Here is a 17,449-nt window from a genome sequence, read left to right as displayed (position 1 = left end):
ACTTTGTTTTTGCTGTTTTTCCTCCAGTGGTTTAACATCTGACCTCCCTGCCGTGATGTAGAAACGCACCCCAGGGTGCACCGTGACATCACATTTGGAGGTGGTTACAGGTGCAACAGAGCATACTTCTCACCACAAACAACTAGAACCAGCAGTGATGCACACCTGCCACGTTCTACCTCAGGATGCAGGGAAACACTTCTCTTCAGCATGGCATCAAGTTGCTCTTGTTAAAGATGGGTGGTTTGATTAAAAATGGCTTCCTTGTTTGCCGAGGATTAAAACTGATTTTAAATATCAGCAGCTAATAGGCATGATGCTACATTTACAGTATGGTTTCACTCTTGTTGATTTGAATGGGAATTCTTCACTTATAATGTTTAATTCTTAATGAATAGAAAATGTCTTCATGTCAAACCTCAAGTGGCTCCAAGTCTGGTGTGCAACAGCAAACTAAAGAATAACACAGCATAGAACAATGTGTTATACATCTCTGTGAAAAGAGTCTTTTATGGTTTCTCAAAGAACTCACATGTGAGGATGATGTCCATTATATAGTGAAGCAGGTTAGCTAGGCACATACAGTTCCCTTTTTCTCTCCAAGAGGGAGGCCATCAAAAGGCCGCCACCTTTTCCTTGTCGTGGAATCGAGGGAGCTTTTCTCTCTCCGCCTTCCTCTCAGTGTCCAAAGCCTCCCACACATCAGCACTCACATTATCATGCAAATACACTTTGAAAATATAGAATTCGTTGGGTTAGGGTATATATTTATATAGATTTATACAAACATATAAATTCATATACTTTTAAGGAATGTTAATCTATTTTGCTGTGTATTCTTCCTCCTTACAAGGTACAAAATAACTTTCCATACTATATAACACATTATATAATCAACACATAAAAAAAAACACAACTTATCAGTCCTTTTATCATCTTTTAGAAAAAAAAAATCCATAATAAAAATAAGTTCTATGTTTTTTCTCACTTATATCTTACAATATATTTTCTCTCTGTCAAAAAACACGCACACATGTCCCATTTTTGTTTTCCGTTTGTGGTTTCTCTCGGCGGCAAATTGGCAGCGGTCAAACTGAATGTGTAAAAAAAGAAAAGAAATCACATAATGATGGTGCTCATCAACGTGGAGAACATCTCAGAGCGACAGCCTCGTAGACGTGTAGAATTCACAAAATGGCAGCGGTGGGTGTTGCAAAACGAACTAACAAAACGGTGCTGTTACAACGGGCACTTGGAGCAGCCGCACTCCAGCGCAGTTTCCATCTCCTCGGAGTACGAGGTGCCGTCGGTGCAGCGGAAAAGCGCCTTCCTCCTTCTGCTTTTGGTGACCCCGCAGCAAACACCTTGGGGTGCTGCTGCCTGGCAGGATCGGGGACAATCCATGCGGGGAATCTTGCTGGTGGACGTGCACGTTGTCATCGGGTGGTGGCGCTTCAGCAGCTCCCTCACCATCTCTCCCTGACATGTAAGCTCTGGACATCAAGGGAGAACGCACACAAGACACACACACATTATAGGCTATGTTCTGATATTTGTCAAATCATGGCATCATCTCCATATCCTTTTCCGTTTTACCTGTGTCACAGGTTGGCCCGGCGTACCCCGGCTGACAGTGGCAGACGGGCTCTCCTCCCTCTGACACGCGGCATTCCCCGTGCCCACAGCGCTGCCCCCTGCAGGCTGGCGGCTCCTGCCGCCGATCGCAGTACTGACCCTGGTAGCCCTCACTGCACTGGCAACTGTAGGACCGACCCTTCGGCACACACAGACCGTGAACACATCTGGAGTGAGAGGAAGGAAAGAGGGCAGACAGGTTTGAGGAGGTGGGTTCTGTTGGGGTCAGATGTCATGAACGTCTTTGTTTCGCAGTGTAAATGTATCGACTACGGCAGCAGCAGTCCGGTTTCTTCCGTCTCGGCTTACCGGCTGTTCTGACAGGCGCTCGGTGCTGTCGTCTGGTCGCACAGGGCCCCGCTGCGTCCCGGAGGACAATCGCACGTTACCCCCGTCTCTCCGCCCTCCCTGCACGCGCCCTGAGCACACACACTGCAGGAATGACACCCTGCGAGAATGCCCTCAGCCTGGTGATAGAAAGGGAGACAATACCGTCAAGAAGAAGCTAAGTGAAGGGGCCTTTTGCTGCGAATAGAAGAGAGCAGATGGGGTGTAACCTGAACGAGATTGTGATGCTGCATGAAACGTTCAGATGGCTCAGATCCTCCCCATATAATTACCTTGCCCTCGACCCCTTGCAGTCGTACTCCTCCAGCGGCTCTGTAACTCAGGTCTTGAAGCTCCCCGTTGATTCGGACATTGTGGATGCATCCGTTAAAAGCCTGAGGGGAACGCTCAGGGCCGGGTCGTAGACCTGAGGCCACCACCTGAGATGGTACTCCTGGGAGACGGAAGAGAACAAGGCAGGAAGTTATAGATAAATGAGAAATGTATAACAAAGAAAAATGAGAATTGAAAGAGAAATGGGATCAAACATGTGGAAGAAAAGAGAAGCAGAGAAAAAAATCCACACTTCACTCATCTCTGATTTCATTCTTGACAGATTCTTTCAGTAAAACACAGTTCCCCAGTGAGAATACGGCGTTATAGCTCCTACTATTGCACAACAACATTATATTTCTATGTAGTACTTGAGAAAAAAGGCTGACTGTTCTCAGGGGCGTGTCTTGTCCTTTTTTTCTGGGAAAAGTTGAACAAAAACAGTTCTCCATCTCTTCACCACATCCCTTGCTGGGACTTAGTATGTGTGTGGTATTTGCATGTTGTGGGTGTATTTGTATGTTCCCATGCATGGCAAACATACGAGCGCGACCACACAAAGGCAGTAAAGGGCGGGGAAAAGAAACATCTGTCTGTTCAGAACATGTGTCCTTGAGTGTGTGTGGATGCATGTATAAGTTGTGTGTGCGTACCTCCGATGTAAAGTTGGGTGTTGTGGTCGACGGAGGGCTGGCGTGCCAGCTTGCCCAGGCTCTTGGGGGCCCCGTTATCCACCACCAGGCTCAGTGAACGGTTCTGAATCAAAAGCTCCACCGCGTGGAAGAGTCCGTCGTTCACAGACTCAACGCTGTAACACACACACACAGGAGAAAAAAAAAAGGAGGGGTGTATTTTCAATATGGTTCCTATTATGATAAATTACGGTTGAATTCTACACCAGACAGGAGAATTAGGGAGGAAAAAACACCATAGAGCAAACTGGGAACGCCAGACACAAAACAGACTCCAAACATTTTCAAGTCAAACATTTCTTTTTTTTTTGTTTTGTTGTGTTTGCAAATCGACCGAACCAAATGAAAAAGAAATGAGGGAAATATATGTTGGAATGCTATTCTCAGACATAAAACAGACTGAATACATCCTCTTTTAAAAAAACATTCTATTGTGCTCTCGATCTAGGCCATGGTTAGTTAACATCGGGCCAGAATGGATCAGTCTTGCGTATTCAAACGGACTGGAGCTTTGGGCTGAGACTAAATGTACACGACTCAACCACTTAAAACCTTTGTGTTGAAGAAAGACGCTCTCTTTCTCTGATATTCTTTGGTGAAAAACAATGTTTCCACTAAAGAAGGAGCCTCATCATGACCTTTCGCACCATGTCTGACCCTGGGAAAAAAACGTGTGTGTGTGTGTGTGTTTGTGATAATGTGTGTCTCTAAGATTCCCCACTAAGTGGCTTTCGCTGGAGGGGAGACAGACAGCTGTAGAGACAGTGGTTTGGCACAAGAGGGAGAGAGAGACTGAGAGGGGAAGAGAGGTAGATGGTGCGCTGGTAAAGCTGACTGTGCCTCCGTTCACCAAAGTTATTCCTTCCCTGAACCCGGAGAAAACCAGCAGAACATTGAAAAAAACAAAAACACAACAGAACAAGTGAAGCCACTCTTTCCGTTGGTGGTCTGCTTCAGACTCCCACAGCTAAACATCCAGACAATACATCTCTTTGTCTGCAGCCATTCATGGGCTAACAAGCTAAGGAGCCTCAAGTGAGCTTCGATTGACGGCTGTTTATAGAGCGTTCAGATTACAGTGATGTTACATTAACAGCCAATGGAGCAGGGTTGTGAGCTCTGGAGGCGGGCCAGTGGGACTCCCACAGAACATGCTGATCGTACAAAAAGGAGAAACACAGGGAGCGGAGCGGAAGCAGTAACATTAGATGAGGCGAAGAGTATGATGGTGGAGGAGTAGCATCAGAACAGGATGGAGAGGAAGAAGACAAATTGGAAAAAAAATAATTAGGAAATGGAAGTGAATATAAAAAAAGGAAAAAGAAAGTACAGAAAAATAATGCCCCCCAGCTGTAAATAATCAACGGCGCATACATATACTGGTGGGAACTTTCATCTTACATGGCTTTACATATACAGTATAGCAGTTAGTGGGGTTTACATGCAAGAACATATCAATTGGTAAGAATCAAGGCATTGTTATTAAATACTGATTTACATTTTACTTTGTCCTACATCGACTTGTAATACAAATACACTTTCGAATCAGATTACTTCTCGAACAGAAAATGCAAATCTGAAATTCTTTGCAACCATTTATGCAATACAAATAAAACCCCTGTTCTTCTGGCCATCGATCTAGTTCAGCATAGAGCTGACGGTTTCTAAAATAAGAGCTCTTACTTCACTGCAGACCCAACACAGACACATACATGGTTTCCATTAGAAGCCGTGTAATTTAATCATGGTTTCAAACAGGCAGAATTATGGTCTGCTAGCCTGAAAGATTAGCTGTCTATCTCACTGCGCTTCTTTCTATCCTTTCTTCAATTTGTATGTTCTCTCTAGTCTCCATACATGTCCTATCCTCCTCTTCTTTCCTTTCTTTCTCCACTTCCCCTCCCTCATCTTCTTTCTCCTTCCTGGGTTCTCCATGGTATCACCTATTCTTCTCTCTTTTTCCCCCTGTGCTCTTCCCTCCTTTAATTCCCTTCCTGCAGTGCTTTCCACCTACTTTACTTCTCTAAGGCTCCTGCACTTTTATTCTAGAAGCACTCCATCCTTTTTTAAATGTATCCAAGTGTCTGGGAAGTTAAATAAAAAAAGCAGCTCACAGCGCTGAGGACGTTCTCAAAAGAATCTTGAGCACCGGTTTGAACCTCACTCACTCATTTTGGCACATTTTACACACACACACACACACACACACACACACACACACACACACACACACACACACACACACACACACACACACACACACTGAGCTGTGAACCTGCTGTGACATCAAAGGTCCACTGGGTGGCAGTAGATGACTGATGGTCAAAACTTCCCCCTCAGAGTAGTTGCCAGACCTACAGGGAGTGAGTGTGTGCATGTGTGCGTGTGTGTGTGTGTGTGTGTGTGTGTGTGTGTGTGTGTGTGTGTGTGTGTGTGTGTGTGTGTGTGTGTGTGTGATTGTACCTATTACAAATATAAAAATATATGAATGCATATTATCTTAATTAACACCGTGTTTAAGTATATATATTTAGTAAATTCTGTGCATTTCTACTCTTTTAATCAACATATCTCTTGTGTGTTTATATGTGTGTCTGTGTGTCTATGTGTGTATGAGTGTGTGTGTATGATATATACTTAAGTGTGCATTTCAGGTTCTTTGAAGTTAGCTGTTTTGGCGTGTGTTTTAGTAAAAAGGCAGCCCATTATGGAATTCAATAAAAAACAAACACACAGCCGTAGCAGATTTCAACTGCCTCTCTCTCGCTTCCTCTCATCGTGTTTCACCCAAACCCACAAGGGACGTCAATTTCCTGTCAGTCCGGAATCAAATACACCCTGAATGAGCGCATACACACACACAAATAAACGTCCTAAAAAAACTCAAACTGGCTTGTTTTTAATATAACTGAATCAATTGCAAACCCAGCAGTAATTACAGGTTTTTGACTGTATCTCAGACTGAAAAGAATAAATAAAAGAACCACGCAAATCCACTTACACTGTTAAATCTAATTAGGCACCACTATCATTTACTTACAGTGTTTCTTAACCACATTTGCAATTTGTGTGTTTGTGAACATTAATATGTCTGTAAGTGTGTGTTGGTCCGTCACATGCATTTGCAGTCTTTACGTGCATGTGTGTATGTATGTTTGAGTCACTTTTGTATGCATGTGTGCATGTTTGTGAGTCTGCATGTCTGTGTATGATTTCATGTATGTGTGTGTGTGTGTGTGTGTGTGTGTGTGTGTGTGTTTAGCAGCCCAATCTGATTAAAATGATGTTCAGCAGACAGACAATCCAGTCCCATATTGCCGTGGTAACCTCAATTAGTCATTTCTGAGACGGCAGCTGCTGAACGGCGAGCTCCTTCCCTGTTTTCCTTCTCTTTTCAGCTTTCATAAAAGCAGGCCGGATGAAATTTCTACTTTTCAGAAGGGGATTCGTCGGGTTTTGATGCAGACCGCCAGGAATGAGTGCTCGTTGTTTCAGGCCTATAAGGTTTCAGCGTTAGAATGTTTGAATGGCCTCTGAGCGTTTTAAAACTATAATGTTCAAGGATGAACTGTTTGTTTTAACCACAGCCTCGCGGTTCTTAAGAGCCAGATTCAGGTCAGAGATTAGGTCACTTTACTCAACTAAATCTGGGCATCAAATCAATTCTATGACCTGTTTCTAACTAAAAACTGTACGTACAAATTGTATGATTGTGACAGTCTCAGTATGTATCCATATACAGACCGTATAGATTTATTTTAGATGCCAAAACATCAGGAGGAACTGAGTTCATTTGTTGGTGTGCATGGAGAGTGGCTCTACAGTGATACACTATGTCCCATATTATGAAAACCAATGTAACAGCCCAACTTCCTACTGTTACAAGTGTTGATTCACCTTTGCAGTGCTTCTATCATCATTTATCGTTTTAGTATCTCAGGACCTAGAACTCATTTCACCTTAATTCTCAGCTGGTTCACTTTTCGCTTCTTGAATGCAACCCACTGCACTGTAAACTTTATCTTCTTTGAAGGCATGCAGGGGATTCATGCCATCCCTCAGATCCCCAAACCCTTCAGCACAGGCGTCTCAACAGGTCCTCTTTTTCAGCACATGATCCCTCACTGGCTTCCCACCCTTTCAGACTACTAAATGCGACCCTAAAGTTTGTCTAGTCCAATATTTTATTCTAATTGCAACAACTGGCACGAAATGTAAAAATACAAAACTGGTATTAATTATTGTTTAATATTGAGTATTATTCAGTGAAGTATTTGTTAAGTATACATTGTATAGTAGTTACAGCACCTGACCCTTAGTATTCTCTCTCTCTTCTTCTTCTTCTTCATCCATCATCGTCCTTCCTCACCCTACTTCTGTCTTACTGTCTCCTTTCTGTCCGTCCTCCCATCGCTCCCACTGCCTCTACCCTTCTGCATCATCCATTTCTCCTTCCATGTAACCATCCCTCCTTCCATGTAACCATCCCTCCCTCTGTTGCTCGCTGATGAATAACAGTAGATGTGTTCTCTTTGACCCGATGGGAGATTAGTGCATCATTAGTAAAGGGCAACACATTAATACACAACAATCTCTCTCTATCTCTCTCTCCCACACCACACACACATGTTCATTTACCGGGCATGCATAACCACTCTCATCTGTTGCTAATGAGAGCAGTGAAGGATTTGCAAACCGTCTCCTATCGCTCCTTCCGTCACTCTCTCTCTCTCCCCTTTGTCTTTTTCCGACAAATCTAAAGATCACCCACAGTACATTTCTATTTTCACAATCAGTCCTTCTGCTTCCCACCCCCCTGCATCTTTTAGATTTGAGATTTTACTCCTTTTTATGGACTCTTCTATCACTTTTTTCCGCTTTGTATTTTCTAATTACATTCCTCTGTTTTACTGCAGGTTGTACCTCCTGTCCATATGTCATCTGGTCAGATGTGCCTCTAAGTGTAACTGTCTTTGTATCTTTTCTGCAGTGTTTTTGTGTAAAGCACTCGTGTACACAATATGTACGTGTGTGTCCAAGGCCTCCTCGTTGTCCTGCTACAATACTCTCTTTCATAGGAAAACTTAATTTAATCTCTTAGACACAAAGGTATCCAACAATCGAAGCCTCACACACAACTGAATAAAGTCAAAGCCAATTCTTAACTTTCAAAACTGAGGTGACTGATCAACCATATTACCAGGATTAGTTTGACATGGTCTGGACACCACTGCTACATTCCAGCTCGTTGTCAAAAACTGGCTTGATCGTGATGCTCTTCCCGGCTCTCTGGTTTAGATAACCAGCCCAGGGATCGCGCAGAAACATCCCAGGGACTGGCGCCGATACCTGGCCCTCAGTTGTACAACCGCAGTAACTGTGTGAACGGAGCCATGTTCGGGATCTGCCAGAATTAGCTGTGCTCAGATTGTGTTGGTTAAATAGTTACGCCATCCTGGACAGTATCAGTTGAATGGTGGCAGGACGTCCTGCTGTGTCTGCCTGGCCATGCGGTTTCAGTCAGTTTGTAATGCATTTCCAAATTAGCACGGATAAGATAGGCCATTTGCAATGCTCAGACTCATGAAATCAAAAGATGGCACAGGCAAAGGAATACATAGAGGCTTGTGGTAAAATGAGCCCCACGCCTGGAGCTGGGCCTCGTCCCCTTCCAGATTGCTAACCCTAAACATAACATGGAGACAATGTTTACTTAGTGCTGAGCATTGTGCTCAGACATGATTTGGTTCTATGGGTCACAGGATCTTTCTCTCACTTCCAATCTTCATTTTTCTCTGCCTCCTCTTACGTTATGCTCGCTTGCCTCCGTTTGTCTTCCAGTTTAAGGCTTTCTTTATCTTTATCTCTCATCTTTCAATCTTCCCTTTTTCGCTACTGTACACTTTCTTGGCCCCTTTCTGTCTTCACCTGTCTCTCTTTTCCCCCGTTCTTTCTCTGCTTCTGACAGTTTTTCTTGCACTCTGCCTGCCTGTCTCCCTCTCAGGCGTGGCCCGTGTCAAGTTAACAACACCAGACAAGGATAATTCCCTGACTCACTCTGTGGTTTACTTTTCCCCTCTGCTCTTCCCCCTCTTTCACTCCATCCCTCTTGTCATCCCTCACTCCTCTTTCATCCATCCTCCAATTCAACCGTGTCTCATGGTCTTTTTTTATTTCGCCTGTTTCTATCCATCTGTTTTATCCCTCCTGCTTCCTCCTCTGGCGGGCAACTTATTCCGCCCAGTTATCTCTTTTTATCCTGTTGTCTGCTATTTCGCTCCTGCTTTCCACCCCGCATCAGTCCATCCATCAGTCTTTCTGGCTATCTCTCTATCTAAGTCTGCCTCTCAACAGATCAATCTGTCTTTCTATGCATCCAGACGTCCCTCCGAATGTCCTTCTCTCTCCTACTCGACCTTTTCAACCCAGTCTCCGCCCCTCCCCATCTGTGCCAGGTAATTAGATTAACCCTATCATTTCATTCTTTCATTCCTTCCTCTCTAACCATCCCTTCCCCTTGTCCTCCTCTCGCCTTTCCACAATGCGTCATGTATTGTGAACACTAGCACATATTCCGGTTTACATCATATTTGGGATAAGTCAGAGGTGGTTTCTACTCATCTATCCAGCCAGATTACAAACCACCGTTCGTGTGAAGAAACAGAAATGGAAAGTGGACAATCTATATGGAGTGAAGTCTTGCTACCCAGACGACCTCTTGGCATATATCCTCCCTGCTGGATACCAGCTCCAGGGCTCTTGCTCTCCAGCTGACCCTGTGCTCACCTACAGGGTTCACTACGGTGTCACATTATCATTACAATTAAGCTGTTTGTATGCATCAGGTCCAATCAGGTCAGGGGAGACAGGATACAGAGGTCACATTCACCAACACAATGCTACACAACTAAATAACCTCCACACATGATGTAGATGTACTTAGTGTAACTTTTAAAAATCTGACTACGCTGCAGCAGGTGTGGAAGAAAGAAAGTTTCTATGAATACATGTGACAGCAGAGGCGTAGCAGTAGGTCTCATGAGCAAACTGAAACGATGCTGAATTTGTCATCACATAACAACACTAGCGGTTTCACTGTTGAAGGAACACCGTGTTCAATGGCACATAAATCAGCCTGTCCAACTGAATCCCAAATTATACTTTTCGCCTCCACATGGTACCTACTGACTGCAGAGTAACCTACAATATATGCACATTTTCCTGTGGGTGCAAATCCTGAAACTAGACATTTAAAAAAAGAGTGGGTTTAAGTGAATCATGATTGAAATGCCTGATGCAGTAACAATCTTGCCCTTGAAGTAGTACATTGTGGCTTCGCTTTTCTTCTCCTGCAGCTACTTGCAGGATTTATAAGATCACATAGAATCCTAATCCTAAAGTCAAATTTGTTATGAACCAGTTGCATATTATGGTGAGGCAACCAGCATCTCCTCCTCCTGTGACCTTGTCTCTATCTGCAGAGACAAAGGCACAGAGCGAGAGCCAAAAACCACAAAGCCAGACGTCAAACGCTTTAAAGAAATCGCTCATCGAAATACAAAGAAAGAAGAATATTAAATATATTAGAAAGCAATAAATTCTCTCCCTTATTTCTCCTCCTTCCTCTCTCCATCTTCCTTCTCTCTCTCCTTGAATTCATCCACTTACACTAGCATCTGTCTTTCTCTCTCTCTCTGCCTTCATTTGCATTGGGCATATTTGACCCTGCCTGGTGCGATCATTCAAAACTGGTACAGAAAGCATTTTCTATATTTATATAGTACTTTAAAATGTATTTTCATACTTTGGTATAATTGCCATAAAGAATGAGACCTTGGTCAAGATGATTGGTTGCCTCTGTCTCACACCGGTGGTATTGTTGGGTCTTTTTCAAGTTTTTTTGAGTTCCTTTCCATGCTAGACTAAATGTTGGAAGTTATTTTTCCTTTCCTTTAACACCTTTCATTATCTGCCACTGCGAGACATTCTAGAAATATCAGCTTTATTTGGATTGGCAGAGCAGTGCTCACTCCCTGCCTCGTGCAATAAAACTCCTCTTTGACATTAAGTGTTACAGTAATGTGGATACAGTATATGATGTTATATTCCACTGTACATATCTAACACACTTTACATCACACATCATCTTGCCAGTAGACCTCAAATGATAATGAAATATTGCTGTGATGTGGCATGTGTTGCATGTTATCAAGTGTTTTGTATGTTTTGCACTGTTGTCAGTTCATGCGTTGCAAACTGGACGTCTACATGGGATTGAATCTTGTATCATACTGTATATCCCTCTCGAATCTCTCTTCCTCGTTCCTCCTGCCACAGACGGTAAAGACAGAGACGCAGACAGAATCAATAAGAGCCAATCAGCACCAGACAAAGATGGACACGGTCTCTCTCTCTCTCTCTCTCTCTCTCTCTCTCTCTGTCTCTCTCTCTCTACTTCAATGTAAAGTCGAGCCTTCTTCTCTGTCTCTCTTTTATCTTTCCTTTATCTTTGTCAAACCCTCCCTCCTCCTTTTGACCTCCGTCGATCCACCCTTCAATCAGCTTGGCGTGCTCCTCTAAAATGGCGAGGACAGAGTCAATAAGGCGTGACACGCCGACACACACATTCATGCTGCATAGCGTACACAGTATGCTGTGAATGTGTATTATTATGTCAACTAAGCCTTTTATTATAGCCACATTTTACCAGAAAAAAAACACATTTATAGTAATTGGTGAGGTGTGTTCGAACGGAAACCATGACAAAAACATCAGAATTACATTCTATGCTATGACAAAAGGCTGCAGATTGCATTGTTGTTGTTGTCTTGAATTCTTACACAGTAGTCTTCTAAGGGCTGAGAGAAGCCCATGACCCCTCAGGCTTATATCTGTAATAATTGTTTGCCACTGCATCAAATGTCTTATGATTCAGTCCAACTTGTGTAACTCCAAACTCTACGTTCCTTCTTGTTTTAAGAAGATACAATGACTTTGATATTTGAAAACTGAAAAGCGGACGACAGAAAAGGTTGCAGCATCACCTTCATTATTTTTCAACCTCAACGCTATTACCCATGTTTTTGTGTCTGTTATTACAAGCGTCTGACAGCATTATGGAAGGAAGCCGACTGAGGAATACAACTTTTTTATTTACCTTTCACTTGATCCCGTCTGTCTGTTTGCGCAGAGAAGTCTCGTTCAGAAATCTCATCCACATTGTTGAAATCAGCAAAATATTAATACCGGCACTCCTTTCTCACATGACACGATAACAAACAGTGAAAAGTCAAGAAAACACTTTTATTTCTCTGTGTAGGGTTCTTTCCATAATGTTGTCAGCCACTTATAATAACAATCTGAGCCTGTCAGTCACCAAAACAAGCCCTTTTAGTGGACGCACATTGACGGTGAGGATTTGCCCCGAGCGATTACATTGCAGCCGTCTGCAGCAGCGTTATCCCTCCGTGCCGGACCAATTTCAAAAATCGTTGCCACCATTAGTCACTTTAACTCCAAAACATGGGAACATATTGGGTAATTTTTTGCACATGTTGTATAGTCTCGCATTGAAGGTTTATTTTTGGTCTTTTTTAGTGTTTGTATGCATTGCCACATGCTGTAATACATCTGCATATGTTTCATAAAAACCCCTAAATGGTTCCTGATACAAGAAACGACTGAAAACATTATCGTGGTCTTTTCCTGGATTACCATCATTGTTTCCTTAGCTCACCTCTGTGTGTCTCCACCCTGTGAACAAGGTTTATCATATAATATCCAAGGTGCTACACAGACTGAATGAGCTTTTGTTTCCAGTGTTTGAAGTTTTAATTGGAGGCTTTCAGTCTAGGACATGAATGTCTAGTCAGGATTGTAAAGGAATCTTTCTGAGTTCATGTTTGTTTCTAGAGGGAAGTGCTCATGTCTGTATCTGCTAGCGTGTGTGTGTGTGTGTGTGTGTGTGTGTGTGTAAGAACGAATATGCTGGTGGATTTATGTGCTTATGGCCAGATCAGCAACTACTGAAAAGTGCTTAAAGTTCTGTAAATAAAAACCAAGATCCTTGAAACCTTAGTTGCTGCTGAATGTGTGTGTGTGTGTGTGTGTGTGTGTGTGTGTGTGTGTGTGTGTGTGTGTGTGTGTGTGTGTGTGTGTGTGTGTGTACTTTTTGTATTCACAAGACTCCTTGAATTACCTTGAACCTCTGTAACACTTGAATTTTGTAAATGTTATAAAGTACAGTGGCTTCATTCAGTGTATACAAAAAGGTGATTTCAATGTTTGCGAGAGAATTCATGTGAATCTTTAACCCACGTTGAACCAGAGCTGTATTTGAAATTATTCAGTGTTTTCTACACAATTTCCCTATGTGAATATGTGTATATACTTTTTGATTAACCTAGCTTGAACCCCTGTATCATCTGAATTCATTGCAAAATATAGCTTTCATTCAAAAAGTGTAAATAAAGCCATCGAAATGAATACAAGTGTGTATATAAACAAGTTAACAAGTTTTTAAAACCTGAACCATGTTTAATATAGACCTTTTAACAGAATACACTATTTGTGCAAGGCAAATCATTCTTCGATGTCGACGATAAGAAAGTGAGAGTGTGCTGGTGTCTGTGTGTGGCCTACCTATACACGGTGGTGGGAGGGTAGTTGGCGATGTCGTAGATGAGTCTTATGTGTCCCTGGTACAGCTCCAGAGCCAGAGGGTCGTGGTCCTCCTTGTACAGCAGAATACCGTTGTCTTTGTCTGTAGCCACCTGGAGAGACGGAGAGGGTGGATAAGATCAATCTTTTACGACAATGGGTGATGTACTGTATATCAGGTGTTTTCTAAAGTTGGAGACTGGGGGCCTCCCCTCGGACAAAGCTGAGGAAACCTCCCTTTAGGTTACATCCTTAGTTTCGCTCAATTATTGGAGGCCTACGGGATCATGATAATGTTATTTGATCTCATAGACCTGGGGTGTCAAACATCCGGCCCGCCAGGGGCTCCAGTCCGACCCACGGGCTAATTCTTAAAATAAAAAAATAAAAAAAATTAGAAACTATCTGAGCTGGGATTCAAACCACTGATCCTCTGATTGAAAGTCAGGCATGCAAACCATTGAACCACAGTCCCAATTATTGTTGATGTCTGACATTACTAGAGATATAGGTAAACAGTGGGCTGATGTCTGAATTGTTGGTCTTTATGTTTCTAGTTTATTGTAGAAAGACCTTAAAATAGGGTTTATCATCCAAAAACTGAAAGAAATATTATCATTATGTATGCGTTATTATCATGCTATGATTTTACTGGTCCGGCCCACTTGAGATCAAAATGGGCAGCATGTGGCCCCTTCACTAAAATGAGTTTGACATCCCTGTCATAGACACTCAACAATTCAGCCAAGATGACCAGATATTGCAGACGACACCAAATAAATAAAAAACGTCTGTGCCTCAGGCATTTATTAGTTTCACACTCTAGGAAAGCCGGGAAACCGTCAAACTCCACAAAACTACTGCATTTCTGAACTAAATCACACACAATTAGAGTATTCCATGTGATTTTCTTTTGATACATAATGTATGTATTGTCATATTCTTTCACTTCCATCTAGTGAGCCTCCATTGAAACTGTTTGGACCCACTTTGAAAACATAACTATGGCAACACAGCAGACACAACTCATTGAATATTGGTTGTGAGATAGACAAACACAATTAGGATTGCCAATGTACAGTCTGTGTTGCTTTAATTGTCTAATTTAGTCATTTGGCAGATAATTATGATTTCACTGCAGCACACTTTTAAGATGAAACCCAACACAAATCCACATCCAGTTAGTTAAAACAAAAGTGAGGGTTAAGCCTCATCTGCTGCTGGGCAGACGCAGCACTGCAGCCTGATGCATTGCATCATCCAAGTAAAACTAAGTCATATAAATGTAGCTATTAAGGACATGATTGCACACAAATGCGCTAATTAAAAGTAATTATGTTATGTTCTCAGCTGCTGCAAACCATTCATCACCTTCGTTCTCACATTGCTGGTATACTTTGTTATGCTACAAGAGAACTGACTGATTTTGATAACATTTTCAACGTTCTGGGCACAACTGTGTTCCACTTCTCTGTTGGCTGTCTGAGCCTTGTGAAATCTACACAGCTTCTCAGACCCGGCAAAGAACAAACATGCAACCATGCTTTTCTTTCGTAAATTAATGATGATTTCAATGAAATTCAAGGTGGTATGTCACACTGTCAAACCGCTAAAGAACTGCGTGAAAATGAAGAGAAAATGTAAATTCCACCACACCTGTCCCTGAACTATGTCCCCCACACACAGACACACAGACACACTTGACTTGTCACACTTGCTCGCATGCGCTGCTAAGCACTAACTAACTAGCAAGTGGAAATGGGGCCAAGGGGCCAAGCACTTAACACTCTGGCTTCAATGGAGCATAGCCAAGTCAACACCTGCTAACAAGCTGCTGGAGAAAAGACGAGATGGAGCCAGAGCAAAGAAAGAACAGGAGGGAGAAATGTAGAGAACAGAAAAAGAAAGTCAGATATAGAAAAGTGGGCGAAGAGAAAAATGGTATGCAGACGGAAAGTAAAGAGAAAAAATGTTGTAGAAAAAACAACAACCATCGTGATTTATGAAGTGCTGTGGCCCTTTCATTCTTTCTTTTTTCATTTCTCTCTCCTGCCTCAGTCAGGGCCTCTTGGTAGAGTTTTAACCACCTTGGCACTGACATAGAAAGCTCCTGGCAGGAACGCAGAAGTACACACACACACACACACACACAGACACACACACACACACACACACACACGTACACATACACACTCAGATCCAAACAGGTGGTAAATATAAATTAGACTGCCCTCCTTTTCTTGTTTCTCTTTCGTTCACTTACACTCTCATTTCCAAAAAGGAGGATTTCCAAAATATTTCTCTATTTGGATACTGTATGTGTCTCAGGTGTCCAAAATGTATGGTCTGTGTGAATAAGTGTGTCTGTGTGTGTGTGTGTGTGTGTGTGTGTGCATGGAAACCGAGGGTGTGGCAGATGTTTGCTTTGCCTCGTCGGCACTAAGTCGTGCAACTCTATAGGTTTGATTTGAGCGGCTTGCAGGTCTATTTTAAGCAGCCCATAAATGTTTTCCATGTAGTGCAGCAGAATGTGGCTTTTGTACTTCTAAACATTGACATACTTTAAAAGATAGGATTTTGTATTCTTAAGTAAAGCAGAATACATTACAATACATGTTTAGTTTATTTCAAACCAAGACATTTTCTATTACAGAACCAAAACTCTGTTAGCGGAGGTCAAAGGTCGTGACGTTACCTGTAATGAAATATGCGCCGTGGGACGGAGCTTCGCGCTTGGCAGCTCCACGTAGCCATCCCGACCCAGGAAGTGAACGGTGGCCATCTTTTCGCATTTGTTGCCGTAGAAACCGGGCATGCAGCGGCAGACGGGCTCCCCGGCAACTACCAGGCACTGGGCGCCGTTCTGGCAGTCTGATTGGTCGCAGGGGCTGGTCTGCAGCAAGATCATTGGTGGAGGGTTCTCACAGAACAGCCCGCTGAGAGAGGATTGGATTACACAGAAGATAACTTATTCATAGAGTTTTAATGAGGTGGTTTGCTGTGTCCGTATCCCATGATGAAACTTGTTTAGTTCTTGCTTCTGTGATTTTGAATTACATTTGGAGATTAGATTGGTGAAACTGGAACGGTAATAGTCCTGAAGGAAGTGGATATCTCTAATCAGCATGGCACGGCAAACCGATTCTGTGTGTATAATTGTTTTATACTGCATCTGGTTGCACCTTTGAAAGTCTGAACCTTTCTTAAAATGTCTTCATTTTGCCTTAAAGCTGCCGTCTGCCTGCTTTATCTACTTGTTTCCTGCATACCTGTAACTTCCTCCCTCCCTCCCTCTCTGTCTCTCTCCCTCTCTCTCTCTCTCTCTCTCTCTCTCTCTCTCTCTGTCTCAGTCTGTCCCTTGTGATGAATTTGTTTCTCTCTGCTATAATTAACCACATGGAGCTGCATCTGCTGCACACACACACACACACACACACACACACACACACACACACACACACACACGCACACACACACACACACACACACACACACATACACACTGGGTCAAAACAGTCAAGTGTCTGATTATGGGGCTCCATCTGTGTCTCCTCCCAGTCTGGCCCTGCAGTGTGTAACTTTGTGTGTCTGTTCGAGTCGTTTGCCGCATTCATGGTGCGTTTCCACCACTCTCACCTGAAACCCTCTTTGCAGACGCAGGTATAGCCGTTGACGGCGTCCACACACTCCGCTCCGTGTTGACACTTATTCTCCAGGCAGTCATTATAGTCCTGCTCGCAGTGTTGGCCCACATAGCCCGGTAAACACTCGCACCTAAAGTGACGTAGAAATATGGATGGGAT

At 42.9% G+C, this 17,449-nt stretch overlaps 1 protein-coding gene across 1 annotated transcript in view; it reads right to left on the bottom strand.

Moving 5' to 3' along the window:
- Nucleotides 1-1,239: 1,239 nt before the first annotated feature.
- The window catches only part of slit3 (slit homolog 3), a gene marked incomplete at both ends in the record, with an annotated part of 226,119 nt that continues 209,909 nt past the window's right edge, over nt 1,240-17,449 (bottom strand). The window contains 8 exons of the mRNA XM_079228276.1: nt 1,240-1,493; nt 1,597-1,802; nt 1,945-2,102; nt 2,256-2,416; nt 2,949-3,103; nt 13,629-13,759; nt 16,342-16,582; nt 17,283-17,420. Of these exons, the coding sequence (XP_079084402.1) occupies nt 1,240-1,493; nt 1,597-1,802; nt 1,945-2,102; nt 2,256-2,416; nt 2,949-3,103; nt 13,629-13,759; nt 16,342-16,582; nt 17,283-17,420 (1,444 nt within the window). The remainder of the gene's footprint in view (nt 1,494-1,596; nt 1,803-1,944; nt 2,103-2,255; nt 2,417-2,948; nt 3,104-13,628; nt 13,760-16,341; nt 16,583-17,282; nt 17,421-17,449) is intronic.

This window comes from Taurulus bubalis (assembly GCF_910589615.1).
Source record: "Taurulus bubalis genome assembly, chromosome: 13".
In the NCBI taxonomy this organism is placed as follows: Eukaryota; Metazoa; Chordata; class Actinopteri; order Perciformes; family Cottidae; genus Taurulus; species Taurulus bubalis.
The sequence above is the reverse complement of the archived record's forward strand: the minus strand, read 5'-3'. Positions and strand labels throughout refer to the sequence as shown.